At 43.3% G+C, this 17,870-nt stretch overlaps 1 protein-coding gene across 6 annotated transcripts in view; it reads right to left on the bottom strand.

The window, feature by feature from the left end:
• Nucleotides 1–17,412, bottom strand: part of LOC149347164 (uncharacterized) — a 34,845-nt gene extending 17,433 nt beyond the window's left edge. For 2 of the 6 annotated variants that reach the window (XM_089586904.1, XM_089586903.1), the window contains exons 1-5: nucleotides 17,295–17,412; nucleotides 14,415–14,447; nucleotides 11,480–11,521; nucleotides 9,788–9,823; nucleotides 984–1,016 (exon numbers count right to left, since the gene is read on the bottom strand). In XM_089586904.1, the coding sequence (XP_089443030.1) occupies nucleotides 984–1,016; nucleotides 9,788–9,823; nucleotides 11,480–11,521; nucleotides 14,415–14,447; nucleotides 17,295–17,337 (187 nt within the window). In that variant the 5' untranslated portion in view covers nucleotides 17,338–17,412. The remainder of the gene's footprint in view (nucleotides 1–983; nucleotides 1,017–9,787; nucleotides 9,824–11,479; nucleotides 11,522–14,414; nucleotides 14,448–17,294) is intronic. The other 4 variants (XM_089586906.1, XM_089586905.1, XM_089586909.1 and 1 more) reach the window with 2 other exon arrangements.
• Nucleotides 17,413–17,870: the final 458 nt, after the last annotated feature.

A 17,870-nucleotide genomic window follows, 5' to 3' on the forward strand; every position in this document is an offset into this window, starting at 1 on the left:
AAAACAATACCTGTAGCAAAACAACTGCTTTGAGGCGAACGCTCTCCCCTTTGAATTCCGTCGCATTCAGACCTGCTGGACAGCAAGAACGTTGCCCAAACGGCCGAGAGACCAGAATGATAATAAGGGCACTCTCGATAATATTCCACCTTCTACAGTCTTATCAAAAGAGGCTTCTTAGATGGCAAGTAATGCAATTTTCTTGCATTACGCGGCTACCTATGAACGAACAAGTACACCTAAAAAACTACTGAGTTGCTATTCTGAAGCATGTTTTGCAGTTTTGTAGACGAGAGATTCGGAATGTAGCCTTGTGTGCCGTTGGCATCATATCTAGAAACGAGAAGCTGCTCGAGAAAATTATAGCTTGTTCATCTGCGCGTATACACTCGGAAGTCTAATGTATGTCAGGGCGATAATTAACACAGTCGCAGTTTACTTGCCTGGCAACAGTTATAGCACTACCTATGGAAATAAAATACATAATGACATGTAATATTAGGCACATAGAATCGGCTGTTTTGTCTCAAACTTAAAATTGTCGCAAAGAACCACATGTACCGAGAAGCCCAAAATGAATTTTCGCAACTTTCACCACTGAAATGAAAGAACTAAAAATTATGCGGATACATGTTGATGCAAAATACAGCGTACTCTTAAGGAAATTTGCAGGCTTCTTGGATGCTGCGTGTATTACTTTTTCCAGGGGCTAGAGAAGTAGCGATGCAGACAGTATTTAGAAAGGCTTACAACAGAATTCATGAGTAGCTACGCCACTTATTATGAAGAAAAATACACTTAAGAAAAAAATTACCTGGCGCTTGCCAAATCTTTCATACCTCTAATAAAATCAGTGGCGGAACCTTTACTACAAAAATGTTATGAAAGATGTTTGCAGTTCTGATTATGCGGCGGGGAAAATGTGACCATCGAGCAGACATTTGAGTATGCTCTCTTACGTCAACTACCGATCAAGTGCTTACCATCGCCTGTGCTGTTGCCAACTTGTTCCGTCCCTGAAAACAAAAGTAAGGTTAAACTTTTTAGTCTGTATTAGCAGTAAAAGCTACTTTTGGAGGCCTAACAGATATGAATTAAACTCAATCCAGAAACAAAAGTCACAATGTTAAAGAAGCCAAGTACATCCCAAATGTTTTTGGGCCTTGTTGGGCAGAAAAAAATACAAAACTGCTTCCTATATTGAGATCTACTTGGCGTGGTCTATATTCAGTTCTAGTTCACAGTTTTATAAGGAACCCACCTTGATCGAAATCGAATTAATTATGCCCAAAGAAAGGATTACTCATCAAAAAAAGATGCCCAGGCTTAGCTTGGTTAAGCCAAGAATGCGTTGCATATTGCGCGGTCTTTTTGCGCGAAGTATTGCTTGGCGGCACTCGATTTTCTCAGCAGCTTTTCCTCCGTGACGTGTGGATGGATGGATGGATGGATGGATGGATGGATAGGAGCGCCCCCTTTGAAACGGGCGGTGGCAACCGCCACCATGCTCAGGCGTCCTTTCCTTTCTCTTCCTTTTTTTCTTTTCCTTTTTTCCTTTCTTTCTAGTTTTTTCTTCTTTTTTCTTTTTTAAGTGGTTTGGTGACGTCACGTCACGTGGTTTGGTGGCTGCCCGGCCGCGCCCAGGGCTGAACTGAGTTATTGCAATATGCTACGCATAAAAGTACTTGTAAGCTCCAGCCATAATACTTGGCGTGCTACACTGCACCAGGGAAGCTGAAGGGAGCTAGAAAATGCCGTCCTGTAACAGCATCGAATGAGGAGAGCGGTGAATGTGTGGAAGCCCGCCATCAATGCGCCTATTCAGCCTTTAGTTGAGATCAGTGCTGCCTAGGAAGCGCAGGAGCACCTCCTTTGACAGGAAAGCTTTCGAAGCGTGACCACCTGCCTCGCATGAGGTCACGTACACTGACGGAGTCCTTCTTTTGGAAAGCGCCAGCGACAAGGGTTAATTGAACATTAACTTATTAGTTTTCTTGTCGCGTATTTATGACTGAACGAAGCCTGATTGTGGTTTAATGTTTTCCTCGTAGAAACGGCAGTTTTTATGACAGCGGACTTTGAAGTGGTTGTAACCCTACATTTCGATCTGTGAGCTTCCACTTCAGCTGCGGAGAGGTTTTTTATGAACGGATATAATGCGGAATGATGATGAGCTAACTATTTCAAATGGACCCTTTTTACTGAGTTTGTTAAATAAAGGCGACACATGTCCAAAGAACCGCAGTGAACTATAGTTAGAGAATTTTTCTGCTTCCTAGCCTGACAAGAAAAATCGCATAATAAGAGACTGGCAAATACTGGTCCTATTTCTTTTCAGATTTTTGGAGCGAGGAGATATTCTTAAGGAAATTAAAGCGCCAGAAACAGAACTCTTTAACGGCCAACCATGCTCAGTGGTAAAAACTCGAAAAATAATTTTTTTCTTAGTCGCATCGCAAACTTTCAAATATTTAGCGCAATTTACATATACGTGAAGGACGTGTGCCTGAACAGCTTAAAAAAAAGAGGGCAGCACTAATTAATTCATGCTCAACAGCAAAATCATTTTTGGTTTCTGAGGATCCGCGAGCACACCGCTACGCAAGGCCCGATGTTTCGTCTACTAGCGAAAACTTTTCGAGTAATCGGTATATGCTACGCTTTATTTATCAGACAGAAAACATCGTGTGCAGTAGAGCAGACTAGTAATCTTTAAAGAAATGTTAGTAATGATGTTGCTCAGGAGCAACATCAGGCACTTATCGGTACTATACAGAATGTTTCGCCTAAGAGTTTACAAAAATTTTAAAAGAAGGCTTTTTGAGCTACATGAGCGCTTTTTACGGCATTGTCAGCGGTGTAGTACACATAGAATACAGCTAAGATGGGCTTTCTAGCATGCTAGGCAACTAATATTTAATAGTTAACATTTAACTGTTCCCGTTAGGCTGTTTAATTGTTGAGAGCGGCGTTGCCCAACGTAAGCGATATCCAAATAAGTTTTTAGAATTTCGAAAACGCCGTTATCCTGGGTGCTGTGGGCCAGATATTTTGCCGGCATCGCGCAAAAATGTTTTCTTCGGGAAGCTTGCCGGCAAAGCAACCCCTCCAATGGACATAACTCATCGAAATAGCCAAAACTTATTAGGCCACAGCGCCGAGGGTAATCGCGTTTTCGAAATTCTAAAAACTTGTATGCATATTGTTAACGGTGAACTGGTTACTCAATAAGCGAACGAATCGTGAACGAAGAAGTGGCGGAGCGCTGGACGACGACGACGTTGACAGTGGGTAGCTGGGCCCTCGGAGTCTGAGCTGAGTGCTGGCCATCTCAGAGCAGCCACCAATATGGACTTACCGTAACGGTAATACCGTAACATCCCCGTAACATCTTTTGGTGGAGATGCGGGCTAATTTATTATTATTATTTGCGGTGGGCTAAGGATCTCTCAATAAACAAGGAGCCTAGCAGTAGTAGCTACAACTTAAATATTCAATATTTGTTAACAATCCTGCTAGTTAGCTCGTCTTACATGTATTCTAAAGTACTACACCTGACATTGGTTTGCTGAAAAACGGCCTGTTCTAACTTAAAAAGTCTATTATTAGAAACTGTGTAAAATCTTGCATGAAACACCCTGTATAAGAGCGGGTATGTCAAAGAACGCGAGCTCTCACAATTGGCGCTCTCCTTACATAACTCAGAAGTGCATTCAAGTCACCAATTTCTGTGTCTACTTGAGGTGACAAAATGAGTGTTTATAGTTAGATGGAGATTTCAACATTACAGAGGCAACCCACTGACAAGGAGGTCAAAGACCATTTTTTTTTCTACCAACGAGGAAATATTTGATTTTATGGTGGTTCAGTGTACAAAAGCGACTCAGGAAATTTACTTGCAGCGACTAGTGTGACCCTCATGATGACCTCAAGCGAGATAACTCTTTCGCTGGTCATTGCCGTCTTCAGTTCGCAACTAACCATCGCAAAACCAATAATCCAAAGGAGGAGCTTAATGTTGTGCCAAGCTCTTATCAAGTGCTGTCGTGCGCTTCTGCACATCCACGTGACGCGATCAAAAGGCAGTAAAGCCGACTGGGAATCGAATTAGGCAGTCCAGAAGCTTTCTGTCATCAATAGTGCGTGCAAAAGCAACGTGTCGCTCAACCAGCAGCTTTGTTCAGTAGTGACTCAAATGTCCTGCGTTGCCCAGGAAGAGCTTTTAATTATTCACTAATGAATAAAGCTAATTTTAACGCCTTAGCGTGAAATGCCCCGTTCTCCTAAAGTTCGACGCCGGCGTTGTGCGCAAAAAAATCGCGGCATGGCTCTGGCAGGTGGTCCCCAGGGAGCAACCTAGGAGGCAGGTGGACCAGCTGGGTCACGTGACATTGCGGCGTCATCAAAACTTGCGCAGCAGATAGTAAACTGTCCAACTTGGCCAGCGGCACTGAAATTACTCATTGGTCGCCGGGGTAGTGCTACCTGGGTCACAACAATGCCCACTACTGGTAGCACCTGCCACCGTAGATCAGTGGCACATAGGTTAACTGCTGCATTAATGCGCCAAGAGGTGTGTGTGGACTCCCAGCGATATGTGAATGTAGAGAGCGACCTTGTGCATCCATGGGAATTGCGCTTTCTTACGCTCTCATACCTTTAAGGCGGAGCTTGTTTCTAATTCAATATTTTTTTCCTTTTACCTGTCCCATGCTGTTTAGAGCGCACTCAAACCATATTAGTCTCTTTAGCGCGTTAGATTGCAAAATACGCTTCTGTGTATCAAAGGCTTAAGGAGTAAAGGAATTATTTACTCCATTTCACAAATTCTTTTTTACGCACAGCAAACAAAATGCGAAATAAATCCTGCCAAATAAGAAAACGGGAAATAATTCGCGATTCTTACACAAGGTAAGAATAGCACAGGGTAATGTGCAAAAGTACTCAGCAAAGTATATTTTGCATTTTTCAGGCTTTCTTTAACTGAACTAAAGGTTCATGTTAGCTTTAAAAGAAAAACGACTGGTGGTTTAGCTGCGCTAAGCACATAATATTGTGCGAAAGCATGGTCTTTCTACAAGTGGTCGCCACCGTCACGTACATGAAAGCAAGATTGAGGTGTCCACTGAAGCAGGGATCCAGTTATTCTCCTCAGAAGCTTCACGCAAACAGTTGGATTTGAGGAGATACGTGGCCAGTAGTGCTTTCGCACTTAAAAGTTAGGCGTTCACGAATAGCGCTTCTTATCTACTGAATCAAATTCGAATCAGGTAGGTTTACTACCGAACTGAATAAGAAGAGTTTAGGTCAAAATCGAATAGAATAGTGAGAGAACCGATTCGAAATCTAATCGATAATTTTAACGAATATTCGCTGGTCGTCGAATATTCAGGGCAACTGCAGGAAAAAGCGAAGAGCTGCTGTTTCACAGTTATAGCTTTACCTGTTAAAAGACGTAACATCAATTTTCATTTCTCGGCCTCAACAAGACATCAGTGTATTTACTTTACCTTTGACTAGTTATCTTCATATGAAAGGTGTCTTTTGCTGCTGGCAACGGAATAAACTAGCACTCTATGTAGTGCACCCGTCGCAGCGGCCGAGGGGTAAGGCGCTCGTCTACCGAGCCGGAGTACCCGGGTTCAAGCCCGACCGCGGCGGCCGCGTTTTGATGGGGGCGAAACGCAAGAGGCGCCCGTCTGCTGTGCGTTGTCAGTGCGCGTTAATGATCCCCAGGTGGTCTAAATTATTCCGGAGACCTCCACTACGGCACCTCTTTCTCGCTTTCTTTCACTCCTACCTTCATTCCTGCCCTTACGGCACGGTTCAGGTGTCCGCCGATATATTTGAGACAGATACTGCACCATTTCCTTTCCTGAAGAACCAATTATTATTATTATCTAGTACATGGAACGTACTAGACGTATGAGGCATAGCATCCGAGGTCAGGAAGATACGCGGGGCTTGTTGAGCCTGCCTGCGGCCTGCACTCATACATGACTTGCAATCTATACATGGTCTCCAATCATTGAGCCCATGTATAAAGATTATATACGCCTTCACACGAATGGACTACACCGCGGCGATGTACCCTCGCGGCAGCATGGTACCAACCTTGTATGTTCGTGTTTTTTGGAATACGCTTAGAAGAAAAATACGTCTGGTTTTGTTCGAACTTCGCGCTAATTATTCGAAATCATAAGTATGCATTTATTTCGTTTCGAATATTTTTTTGTAAGCAATATTTAAGTATTTTGAATAATCAAATAGGAGTACACCATTTTCGGTACCTAAAATTACTGAATATTCACATACCACCTGAAAAAAAAATCGTTTCTTTTCCACAGACTTTTTCTATTAAAGTGCCCATTCAAGGGAGCGGAAGTTTGACAGGAATAGGGCAGCCACAGTTGCCTCTTATTTTGAAAACTGAGCAGCTCGAGCCTCATTGAAGGACGGAATTCATTCCAATGACATAGTAACGTCACAAAATTCTTCGGTATTCCAAATTTTCGGAAAACGAGATAATCTCTTCCTTTTCAGTTCAGGCTATTCTTACACAGGAAATGCTCTATCTTCCATTCACAACTAACAGCTAACTCATGCGGATTTTGTTCGAAAAGCACTAAAAGATTCAGTAAAGCGGCATTGATCAGTTGCTCTGCAGCCGCAGTGCCCCACGGTTTCTTTTTTTAATGCGATGTTGGTTGCCGCAGGGCATAAAATGGTAGGTATGTAATGATAGATGAGGATGCCTCAATAAATGAGTAAAGGAAGCAGCCACGCAAAGTTGCCAGCAGTGCGAGCTCAGTCAACGACTTGCTGAAGACCAAGAGTTGCGCAGCAGTAAAGGAAAGAACATTTTAGCGGTGAGATGGCCCGAATTCTTAACTCATTACACCGAAACAAAATTTGGCAACGAGGCTTCCAGACGCAAGAACGAGGCTAGCGACAATTTCGGCACCCGGAAGATTGAAGATACCTTCAAAGCCATCCCATTAGGTTTTGAGTGTTTGGTCTTCGACTGACGTTCAGAAAATGCTGTACGCGTCCCCGCCTCGTTCATACCATTATTGCGAGGCGGGGTGAAGCGACCAGATATCACAGAAATCGGTGCCATTTTCGATGGATCCTTGTGATTTTCCTTTAGCTTTTATCGCTAGTAGAAAAGATTGATTTGCTATTTCTGAGTGTATCCAGATGCAGTGATGCCCTTTTCTTGCAGGAGGAGCATTAGGGGACGGTGCGTGCAATACTGCATTATTTTGTAACCAGTGTGTGGAGTGTGTGGTTAAATAGCATCATTAGGTCTGCTCAAATGGAATTAATTCGTTGCCACAACAATCGGAGAAAGAACCACCAGCTTTAAGTAGATTTAAGAGTAGCGCAATCTACGCCTTAAGAAGTTTTGAAGACGTGTAGGCACAGAGGGGGCTTGGTCTTTCGTTCTTCGCAGGAGACATGCTAAATTTGCCAGCCAACCTGTCGATAAAGGCATCTTTAGCGCAAGCCTAAAAACTGTACAATGACTGTTATCGACATTTCTTGAGATTTGGCCCAGTTATAAGACCCTAAAGTAAATACGTGGCTGAATAAACCATGCGCAATTTGCTGAACTAAACAAGAGGAGCAAAGCCCAAACTCCGCACGTCAGAGACAAAAAAATGGTCTTCTATAACCTTGTATGTACAGGAGCACCTCGTCAGGATTGGTGAGAAATGCAAACGAGGAATTCCGTTGGACGAATCGAAGTTCTTGTTATGCGAGTATGATGGGATTTGTTGTATACGTCATCCAAAACGTAACTCATATGTAGCCCGTTAGCAGCTTCCAATTTAAATCACAGGGGCAGGAAAGTAATGGCACGGGGCTGATTCTTCAGTCATGGAGTTTATCTCCTTAACAGAATTTAAGGTACCATAAGGAATGGGGTTGATCAGAGCATTAATGAAGAGCTTATTCATCCACAGGCACGGAATTGGGGATTTCGATATGTGCTTCAACGGAATTAATACCTGGAGCATCCTTCTATGTTTTCGAGAAATTATTCGATCAACATGACGATGGGTCTTACACAGTGACCAAGCCAGCCTACTAAGAATAGTTCAGTTGAATATCTTTGATAAGAATCGTCCGAGGGACCAAAAGCCAGCAGCGCCGACCAGCGAATCGAGAAGCTACTGCATAAATGGGGAAACTTGGATTAGATGTTCGCTGAAAGCTTCCTGGACTTCATTTTCCGATGGTGCAAAGCAAAGATCGCTGGGAAAGTCTTGCTTCTGTAGTAACGACGCATAGGCTTATTCTGAAAAGGCATCATTGGAGCTGTTCTCTCATTTTGTAATAAAAACATACAACCACCGATACCTGCGCTCAGCACAGAAAGCAGTTCCTGAATACATTGGCTGGGAAAAGATATTGTTGCTTAATACGATGATGAATATTGGTTACTATTGCGTAAAAAAAACGCGGAATTGTAGTTCCACCAACCTCGTGGGTAATTTTTAGTGCGATAAATAGTTAAATTAGAAAAACTGAAATATCATACCTTTTTCCACTACTGTATGTCGTCATCAGTTTCGCGTTGTTCATCGGTACCATCTATTAAAGTCCGGACTCTAGATGTGTAAACGGTTTTCACTGTTTGGGTGTACTTTCCGTAGCATGAATCACGACAGGTATGCTTTAGGCGTGCTAGGATTGATGATGTCCTAGTTTCGGTGAGAAGAGGAAGAATGTGTTTTTCACCTCGTAGAAAACTGTACTGAGTTAAATACGCCCTTACCAATGGAATGCCTTAAAGGCAGTCAGGCTAGTACTTCATGTAACAGGAAGTGATGATATCAATTCTTGTAATGCATACTTAAATGGCATTGTGATGTATTAAAGCTACATAGTAATTTCATCTCCATAATGTCATAATGTCATCTCCCTCTTTCCTGCAAAAAGTCCGTTTTCTAGCCTCGTTAACTGTGGCATCCAAGTTTATTTTTTCTGCGTGATATTGAGCCTTTCCTCTGAGTGATGTGCTCTCATTCTCTCTCTAAATATTCCAGATAATATTCTTCTTGTCATATATCACTGCACACTGTACTGTCATAAGGAATGAAACGCGAACAGGAAAACTAAGGTGGCAACGCAAAAATACCAACATATTGGCTCCGGGAGACGAAATACAAGAAAGGTTGATAGGCATTCTGGGGCAGTCTTCCCTTCTTCGAAGTCAATCTGAGCCAGTAGTGCGCTTCTCCTGTACACGAACTTATTTTTCTGTTCGTGTCTCCATTGACTTGCTCGCGTTCCGCCCGCAAATGACGGGCAGAATATAAATATTAAATTCCCCAACATAATAACCGCAGCTTCTCGAGGCCTCAAGCTGACAGTTTCTGATTGTACAGAGAGCAGTTTCTTGTCGCCCTGTACCTTAGATTAACTAAATAGATTCATGGTGGCAGATTAATGGCGTCGGAGTTCTGCCGGGAAGCAGTAAGTAACATGGTAGACTGCTGTCCGCGCAAGCCACATTGCAAATGCGACGAAAAGCAAAAAAGCGCAGATGTGCTCAGCCACAAAGCGTACTTTAACGAACCACAGTAAGAGGAAATAATTTTACAGCCTGAGATTAAAGCGACTGCTTTAGTTTTCTTTTTTCAGGCGCTCCTTCGCACGGCTCTTCAAGCTGTCGGAGATATCAAGAAAGAAATCCTCTCCGAGCGCGCCAAATTTGGTGCGGGAAATAACTATTTCCAACTTAATGAAATGCACCGTGCAGTACGTTTCGGCTTACCATTGATCGGCAAAACCTCAGGAGGCAGTGGACGCGCTGGGAAAAGCGAACATATTACAGTCAGCCGCTTTCGAACCCAACCAAAAGTAGACAACAAGCAAAGTAAGCAAAAGGCATATGGACCTCCCGTAGAATATATGGCCGCCGCGGGTCAATACGCACCTACTGCAGCAAGATCCGTTGTGAACAGTTTTCTAGAAAGACTTTGCTTCAAGATCTCTGCGGGGTTTTGTTCGGGAGTTCATTTTTGTGCTGTATTTTTAGCATGCTCTTGATCTGTATTTTCAAGATCTTCATCTTCTAGGAATCAATACGTTAACACACTGCCGCTAATCCCATTTTAAAAATGATGCTCGTTTATAGGGATAAATGTTGGACACTTTGTACTCGGAAAAATATTTTTTATGCCGTCTGGCTGCCTAAACGAGAGAATTCTTGCGAACCGTGGAGTGATGCTTTTACCTGATTAATTTGAAGAATATAAGGAAATATCCTCCAAAAACCTGCTGCTTTTTTGTTTTAGGAAACTCTTTCTCTGTAATGTTAAGTATCTTATATTAGTCGCGTAGGCATAAAAAATGCAGTATTTTTCTCATCTGCGAAAAATATTTCAGCAGTTATTTTTGACAAAAATGTGTCTAGCTGAGGGAGTGCCATTCTTTTGTTTAAATGCGAAAAGAGAGGATTACCAAAAACAATGTGCTTCATTTAGTCGCCCTATTGCGGCATCTGAGGCGAACAATAAATAAATAAAGAAATAAATAGCAGATAATTAAATTAATATAAATTTCAATATTGAAGAGGGCCTCATGCGATTTTCCCCAATTTAACTTGTGAAATCAATACCGAATAATCTAGCTAGCATCGTGTTCTTTAGAATGGTGATTCTGGCTTCTTTCGCAAAGCGAGGCTGTCTATAAGGGTTGCCGTAATGGAGGGTGGAACATAATTTCGTGCCACTTGGAGTTCTTTACAGTCCACTGGCTTCGCAACCTACAGGGCTCTAGCACTTTGCCTCCATCGAAAACCCACCGAACGGCCAGAATCGAACCAGAGCCTTTCGGGTAAGCAGCTGTAGCACTACAACTACTGAGTCAACGCGGCGACTCTCTGAGTGTTTGCTTCGTGGGTGTGTATTTCGTGAAGATAATTCATTACACTCTCTCCTTTGCTCTCGTACCTGAAATTTACTTGAGGGCCAACACCAAACCGGCGTCTGTGGCTGGATTCGGTATACAAGCTATAGCTGGTGAATGAAATGAAACCGAAAAAGTAGACAGGAATAAAACTATCTTAAAGAATGTTTCAAGAGAAATTTTGCATCACGGCCGCCAAATTTTACAGCGAAATATATCGATATCATTTCAGTAGCTTATAATAGCCCTATATTCTTTCCTTTCTTGTAGCGCTGCTGAGACTCGCGATATGTGTAAACACATTTCTTTTTTAACAGCCGCCGCGGTAGCTCAGCGGTTATGGTGCTCGGCTGCTGACCGGGAATACGCGGGTTCGATCCCGGCCGGAGCGTTCAAATTTTTATGGCCGCGAAATTCGAGAGGCTCGTGTACTGTAATATATCAGGGCACATTAGCGAACCTCAAGTGGTCGAAATTTCCGGAGCCCTCCACTACAGCGTCCCTGAAGCCTGAGTCGCCTTCGGACGTTAACAGCCCGCAAGCTCTTTGAACTCACCGATATCATCTGTGATGTTCAAATCGCTGCCCGTAATAGAATCTGAAAAAGTTGTGTTGTCAGACATCATATTTTGGCATGAAAAAGCAGCCTCAATGAGAAAACGCTGCTCACGATAAAAGCTGCTAAGGTCCTCGCCCTCGTCTTATGCTTCATGAAAAGCGGTCAAGTGGTTCGAGTAAACACAGGGGTAAATGATACACTATCGTCCTAGATTCGTGCCGGTAACGCCACACATTGGCAGCCTCACACAGGCGCCCCAGAATGCGGGGCCAGCACCACAGTGGTACACAAAGACGCTTGTGGCTATAGCAGTGGCAATCAAGAATGCGAGGCGCACGCTAGAGAAAACTTTCTGGGCGGTTAAAAAATGACGCTCACGCTTTGTTCATGCGCTGATAGTAAGCGAAAATGAGCGGAAGTAACTTCAGCGGTCGTTTCATCGATGTGAATCAGAAAATAGTGTGGCGTCAAAGCAACGACAAAATTTTCATAGTACATGCAGTGTTAAATGGGATGAAAATTAGGTTCACAAGCCTCTTAGCCTTAAAAAATAACAACAATTAAATGCGCCTGATTACGTTTACGATTTGGCCAACACAGGTTGAAGGAGTGCGGCCAGCACCATGCATAACCAATTATACAACGTCTTTAAAGAGACATCTGAAACATTTCGTACTGTTACTTCATATCTGCGACGAGATAGAGAATAAATAATGTTCTTAAGTCGACTATCTTGAGCTTCCTTCTGCGGGGCCTCATAACCACAATCATGATGGTTGCTTGCAACTTGTAACCTATATAACGGATGGTACGTTTTCCTTCAACTACACCGAACATAGAGTACCGAGTTTAGCCCGAACTCTGAATAACCACCATCCTTGCGAAAAAAAAATTACGAGCAACTTTAGCGGCTAAAGTGGTGAAAGGCGAAAGCCTGAGTGCTGCATTCTGCTACGCGATTGTTCACTGCACATTGTGTAGGTGCATCAATTAACTGCCAATTAATGACGCTTAAGCTTCGCCTTTAGGATTGGAACGCGACAGCGTGTTGTAGCGCTGCCACGGAGTCCAAGGAACGCCACCACCCGTTCGGCGCGATGCGTTGCCCTTTGAACGCAACGCTTTTTGAGGAAAAGAAATGGGGCTGTAATTCTCGGTCATCTCGGTGGACACCTGAGCCGCACCTACAGGAAGGGAGGAAGTGTGAGTGAAAGAAGAAAGAGCGGCCGTAATGAAGAAAATGAAAATTGAATTTGAGGAAAGGAAATTACGCATTAACTGTCTCACATATCTCAGTAGACACTAGTTGAAAATTGTATTTGAGGAAAGGAAGTTGCGCAGTAACTGTCTCACATATTTCGCTGGACACCCGTCAAAATTCGCGCGCGGTGACGTCACGACAACTTGGGCCAATCTGAAACGCGGACAAATACGCTTTGCTCGTCGGTAAATTGGTTTTTGAGGAAAGGAAATTATCTGTCTCTCATATCTCGGTGGACACCTAAACCTCGCCGTAACGGGAAGGGAGGAAGATGGGAGTGAACGAAGACAGCGTATTTACTAGACGCGCCTATGTTCATTCCAAACTACAAAGAGATTGTAGCAAGCGTTCGGTTTCTTTCGGCACGTTTTTCCACCGATTATTTGCGGAAAAGCAAAAGGAAAAAGTTGTACAATGATCTTTGTGATATTGTTTTCCCAGAGCCCATGTACAGTGCCTTGTACAGTGGAGGCCCGGGAGGGGATGTTTTAAAAAGGGTGAAGAAAATGCAGGTGCCACCAGGAGTAAAGACTTTCTTTTTTAAGTTACACACCGGGACGCTACCAGTTAAAAAGTTTCTAGAGGGAAAGGATTTCTTTTTACCGTGGGGATCGAACTGCTTAATTTGTAAACAGCCTCAAACAATAGACCATGTTTTTTTGCATTGCTGGGAAGGGGTTTATTTTTGGGACGTGTTACAAAGGACCATAAAAAAAGAGCTACCACTTGACGCGCACGGAATTCGCTATTTAAGCACTGATAATGAGGATGGGGCACCTTTTGATCTCATAATGCTCTTGGCCCTCCACTGTATATGGCGCTCCAGAATGGCAGGCTACAATTGTGACAAAGACGCACGACCGGCCCGAATTTATTTTCGGGAAAGCATGGACTGGTTTCTTGCAATCCAAAAAGCAGCTGCGGAGCCTTCCGAGTGGCTCTCAAGACTAGAGCCGTTGTGTATGTTGCGGGAATTTTAAGCTGACGAAGCCAGTCTCGTGCTGGCTGACCACGACAGTGTCGTATGTATATAGCGTTATGTGTATTTTTGTTGTGCAATGTCATGAGCCAAAGACAGGCAATAAAGAAAGAAAAAAAAAGCTGGCATGGCGGAGTGGTAGCGTGATCGACTCGCACACCGGAGACCGGGGTTCGATTCCCAAGCTCGGCCAATTTCTTACTCGGTTTTATTTATTCATCTGGTCTGACTAGAAAGGTTAATTAGATAATTGGTTAAGTAAGCAGTTAGCTAAACTCAGTCAAACTCACTTGGGGCATCACTATACGATCCCTTTAATTGGTTGCATGGTTAGTAGCTGAAGAAGTGCAATTGGCCCCGTTTGAAATTCGCGCACTGTGACGTCACGACCGTTTCGACCAATTGAAAAGCGTGACATTTCTGTCGACAGCTCCTGCTTACAACGATGACGCATTAAAGGCTTCCGCCTTAAAAGCTCTGTGATCCAATGACCTAATACAGCTTCTTTAATGTGAATGTCGTAAGTGGTTGTAAAATATAATACAAATGTTTAAACCAATGAAGAACATTATACGACATTCGCATAATATTTTGTGATAAAGTTTGTACGAGGTTATTGCATTATAGAGATTTTTTTCCAATAGGGCTTGTAGATACATAAGCTATGGCAGAACAACATATAGTTCACATACCCTCTTCCGTGAGGTCTTGACATGCTGCCGACCCTGCGTGAGAGACGACGGTTAGTAACTGCTCAAATATGGGTAGCTTAAGGCCCTATGAATATTTTTCAGGAAGCTTGGAACAATTATGCGGCCAGCATTTTTACGTGATTAGTACTAAGGGCGCCGCATGGAGACAAACTTTTTGAAATACCTTTCTACATAATTCTCTCTGAAAAGAACTGAACATCACATTTCCTGTTTTCATCACTAACATTCTGTATTACCCATTGGGTCAACACACAAACGCAGATGTCATATTATGCGAATATTTAGTTAAAAATCTGGCAAGTGACGTTGCGTAAAGAGTTCTGCTGACATGTCCTGCTAATATGGCGAACGAAATGACTTTTCACCGTATATATTGACCAAGCGGGTTTGATATAGTGAAACCAAAATGTGTCTTCGCCGATTAGACCTTAACAAATAGGGCATATCTACGTTATAATTCAATATCTGTTTGAAGAAAGACGTGTGTATTTCCTTCTTTCTATTAGCCATCTTCATGCTTGTTGAATCTATAGTCGCAATTTCATTTAGGGAGATTAATGTGCTCAGCGCTAAATTTGTAAATTTTGCAACCTTGTAACAAAACTTCCTTTATTTTCCTGAGACTAGGTTCTCAATATCAGATCTTTACTTCGCCTTTGCTCCAACGATTAAACCGGTAGCCCTCCAAGACTGCAACGTCATTGCTTACCAAGGTAATGAACCTTCTGCTGAACACAAAGGTTTTTTTACAACAAATGTAATGCAATGTAAGCCTAATTTCATTCTTCCAGGTGAAAACGATCGCATGGAGTATGCGCACAAAAGAGGCGTTAATATAAACTAACACACACTTGGCCGCTACTATTAGTTTATACCACGAATCTCCTATGATGGCTAAATGTAACAACTATTGTGTTGTTTCGAGACGCTTGCGATTTCGGATTGTTTCTTATATCTCGCGGAGATAGCAAGAAGCTTCTATATACGAACTCATGTCTTGGCCACTTTATCTGGTTGACGAAAGCGCTTTTTTTTCGCCGAAAACATAAGGCCTTTCACTTAGAAAAAGGCCATTCTCCCCAATAAGGGCACACGCGAATGATTCTTTGTGTGCGTTGGAGTAGATTACGCTGGAACATTTGTTGCAGAATTTGCCTTTCAAGAGTAATTTTGCTAGGGAACTGCACGGAAAATACGGAGTTTTGGGTTTCGCATACAAGCGCGAGATTGTGATTATCGCTTCTTGATCTTGGAAAGATATCTTGTACGGAGAAATAATTAAGCGACATCTCACCCCCGATCACCTTCACTAAAAGAAAAGTCCCTTTATCATTTTCTTCTTTTATTGACACATGGGTCCTTGCAAATTTACATTCCATCATTTTTATTGTCCTCGCCCACATCATGAGCCTCAATGTGCTATGTGTAAGCAATGCACTTTGTTCGTTCACTATAACACCTTTAATATTCTGACACTAATCCATGAGCAAGAAGGACTGTTTTCCTGAACAACTAAAAAAAACCGTGACCGGGAACCGCGTGCGTGTGTTCTTTTTTGTGAGTCCCCACAGGGCACGAAACACGACACGCGCACGGCGCGTAAATACGCGTATGTACCTCGAGCGGCTGGCCCAAGGCCGCCAGTATTTACCTCCAGGCCGTCAGCACCTGCGTGACAGACATCACCTAGGCCGCTACCGGCCGCTTCACCCCGCCCCCCCCCCTCCCTCACCACCCCCTCCCGGCACCAAGCGACTGTCCCTGACCATGGAAGCAGGGAACCATCGCTTTTGAACTGCCGTTCCCTGTATTCTCGAGCTAGAAGGTTCATGACAATCGGCCTACGATAGTGGCTGGAGGGGAGTGCTTGACGGGGAAAAGGCGCTGCGTTCTTGATTTGTATCCGACTAAAGTACCCGCCCCTAAGATTTTGCAGCCTATGGGTCTCAAAAGGAAGAAGTCCCATTTTTTCTTTTTTTTAAGAAATAAGCGTACAGAAAACTGAGCGAGTTTCCTCATTGCGTTAAGGTTATTTGTGAGCTCTTGGGGATATCAAAGGCAGAAGCATATTGACTTGCCTTACATTTGTTGCAAAACTACCCAGTGCGTAAACAATGAGCGTCTACCGAAACTCAAAAATTTAGGCATCCTTTTCATCGCAAAAAACGACTTTTGAAAGATGTGCTGGTCAAATCGGGTACAGCGAATGGCTTAAAAAGCAACTCGATTATTTCTTATTCAATGCAGCTGTTTTGAAGATCAACAAAATGCTGAATTAACATTTTTACCATACGTTTTCCCATTCTCGCACGGTAGCGCTACTCTCCAAAGCGTCCAGACTGTCGTATATATTTAAAGTCTCTCCCCCCTCCTTCCCTCTGGTATACATAAGTGCCGTACCAGCACCGTTTACGCCACATGGCACAGCTAAAGAGGTTGTGAGACCAAAATCTGCGCTACTGCTAAGAGTTATTGTCATGCGCCAAGTGGTGCTCAAAAAAACTGGATCGCTGTTCCAAATTCCTGGGATTGTTGATTCACTACAACAAATAACTGGTAGAGTGAGGGCTGCTGGGCGGGTTTCTTGCAAACAGAGCTGAACAACGGAGGGGGCAATCTCAGGGTGCTTGCCAATGTTCCGACATTAGGCCGAGACGTAGATAAGGCCGAGACGTAGATAACGTTCACAAGTTACCTCAGGCTGCACTCTCGCTCGTTAACTCTGTGCTTGCACTAAATAAAGGCCTTTATGTACAGTAATAAAGCGTATCAGGACATGTTTTATCGTGCAAAGTACTTTGTTACCAGGATATAAGAAACAACGAAGCGCCAGTGTGAGGTTGCTGTAGACTTACTTACCGAAGAATACTAGTAGGCAAGTAAGCAGCGCTGCTAGATGCATGGTGATGTTGCTGCAGCGTCTATACTGTCCGAAATAATATTTTGTGTCATACGTTGAGGCGAGCTTTTATATCTCTCTTTCATTAATTTTTCCTGCTCACCTTTTAGCGCAACCTGTTCGCCTGCTTCCAACAACAACACATGCGCACCCCGTTAGAGACGTGACAATCACTTTCATCAACACGGAAGGTGCAAGGAGCGCCGCGAAAAGGTTACGCTTCATAAAGCGGTCTTTCGTTGAGCTTTGACGTCAGACAAGCAGGAGCTACAGGCATGGCAGGAGGGTGTCAAACACATGGCAAGGAAATTGTCGACTGCACTGACGCCAAGGAAAGTATGGCTGAGATTTTGCAGACGCCCAGCGCACAGTCACTTGAAGAAAATAAGAAGTTAATAATAGATCAAATTTTATGATCTTGGAACTCTTTTTCTCGATGATCAGCCCACTTTCCTTTCAGCTGAGCAACTGGTGATACCGACGTCAAACGCTAACGTCATTCTTTCGCAGAAAAACATGACCTTCTCCCGTTTTCG

Source organism: Amblyomma mixtum, chromosome 4 (assembly GCF_055824585.1).
Source record: "Amblyomma mixtum isolate Tamu chromosome 4, ASM5582458v1, whole genome shotgun sequence".
In the NCBI taxonomy this organism is placed as follows: Eukaryota; Metazoa; Arthropoda; class Arachnida; order Ixodida; family Ixodidae; genus Amblyomma; species Amblyomma mixtum.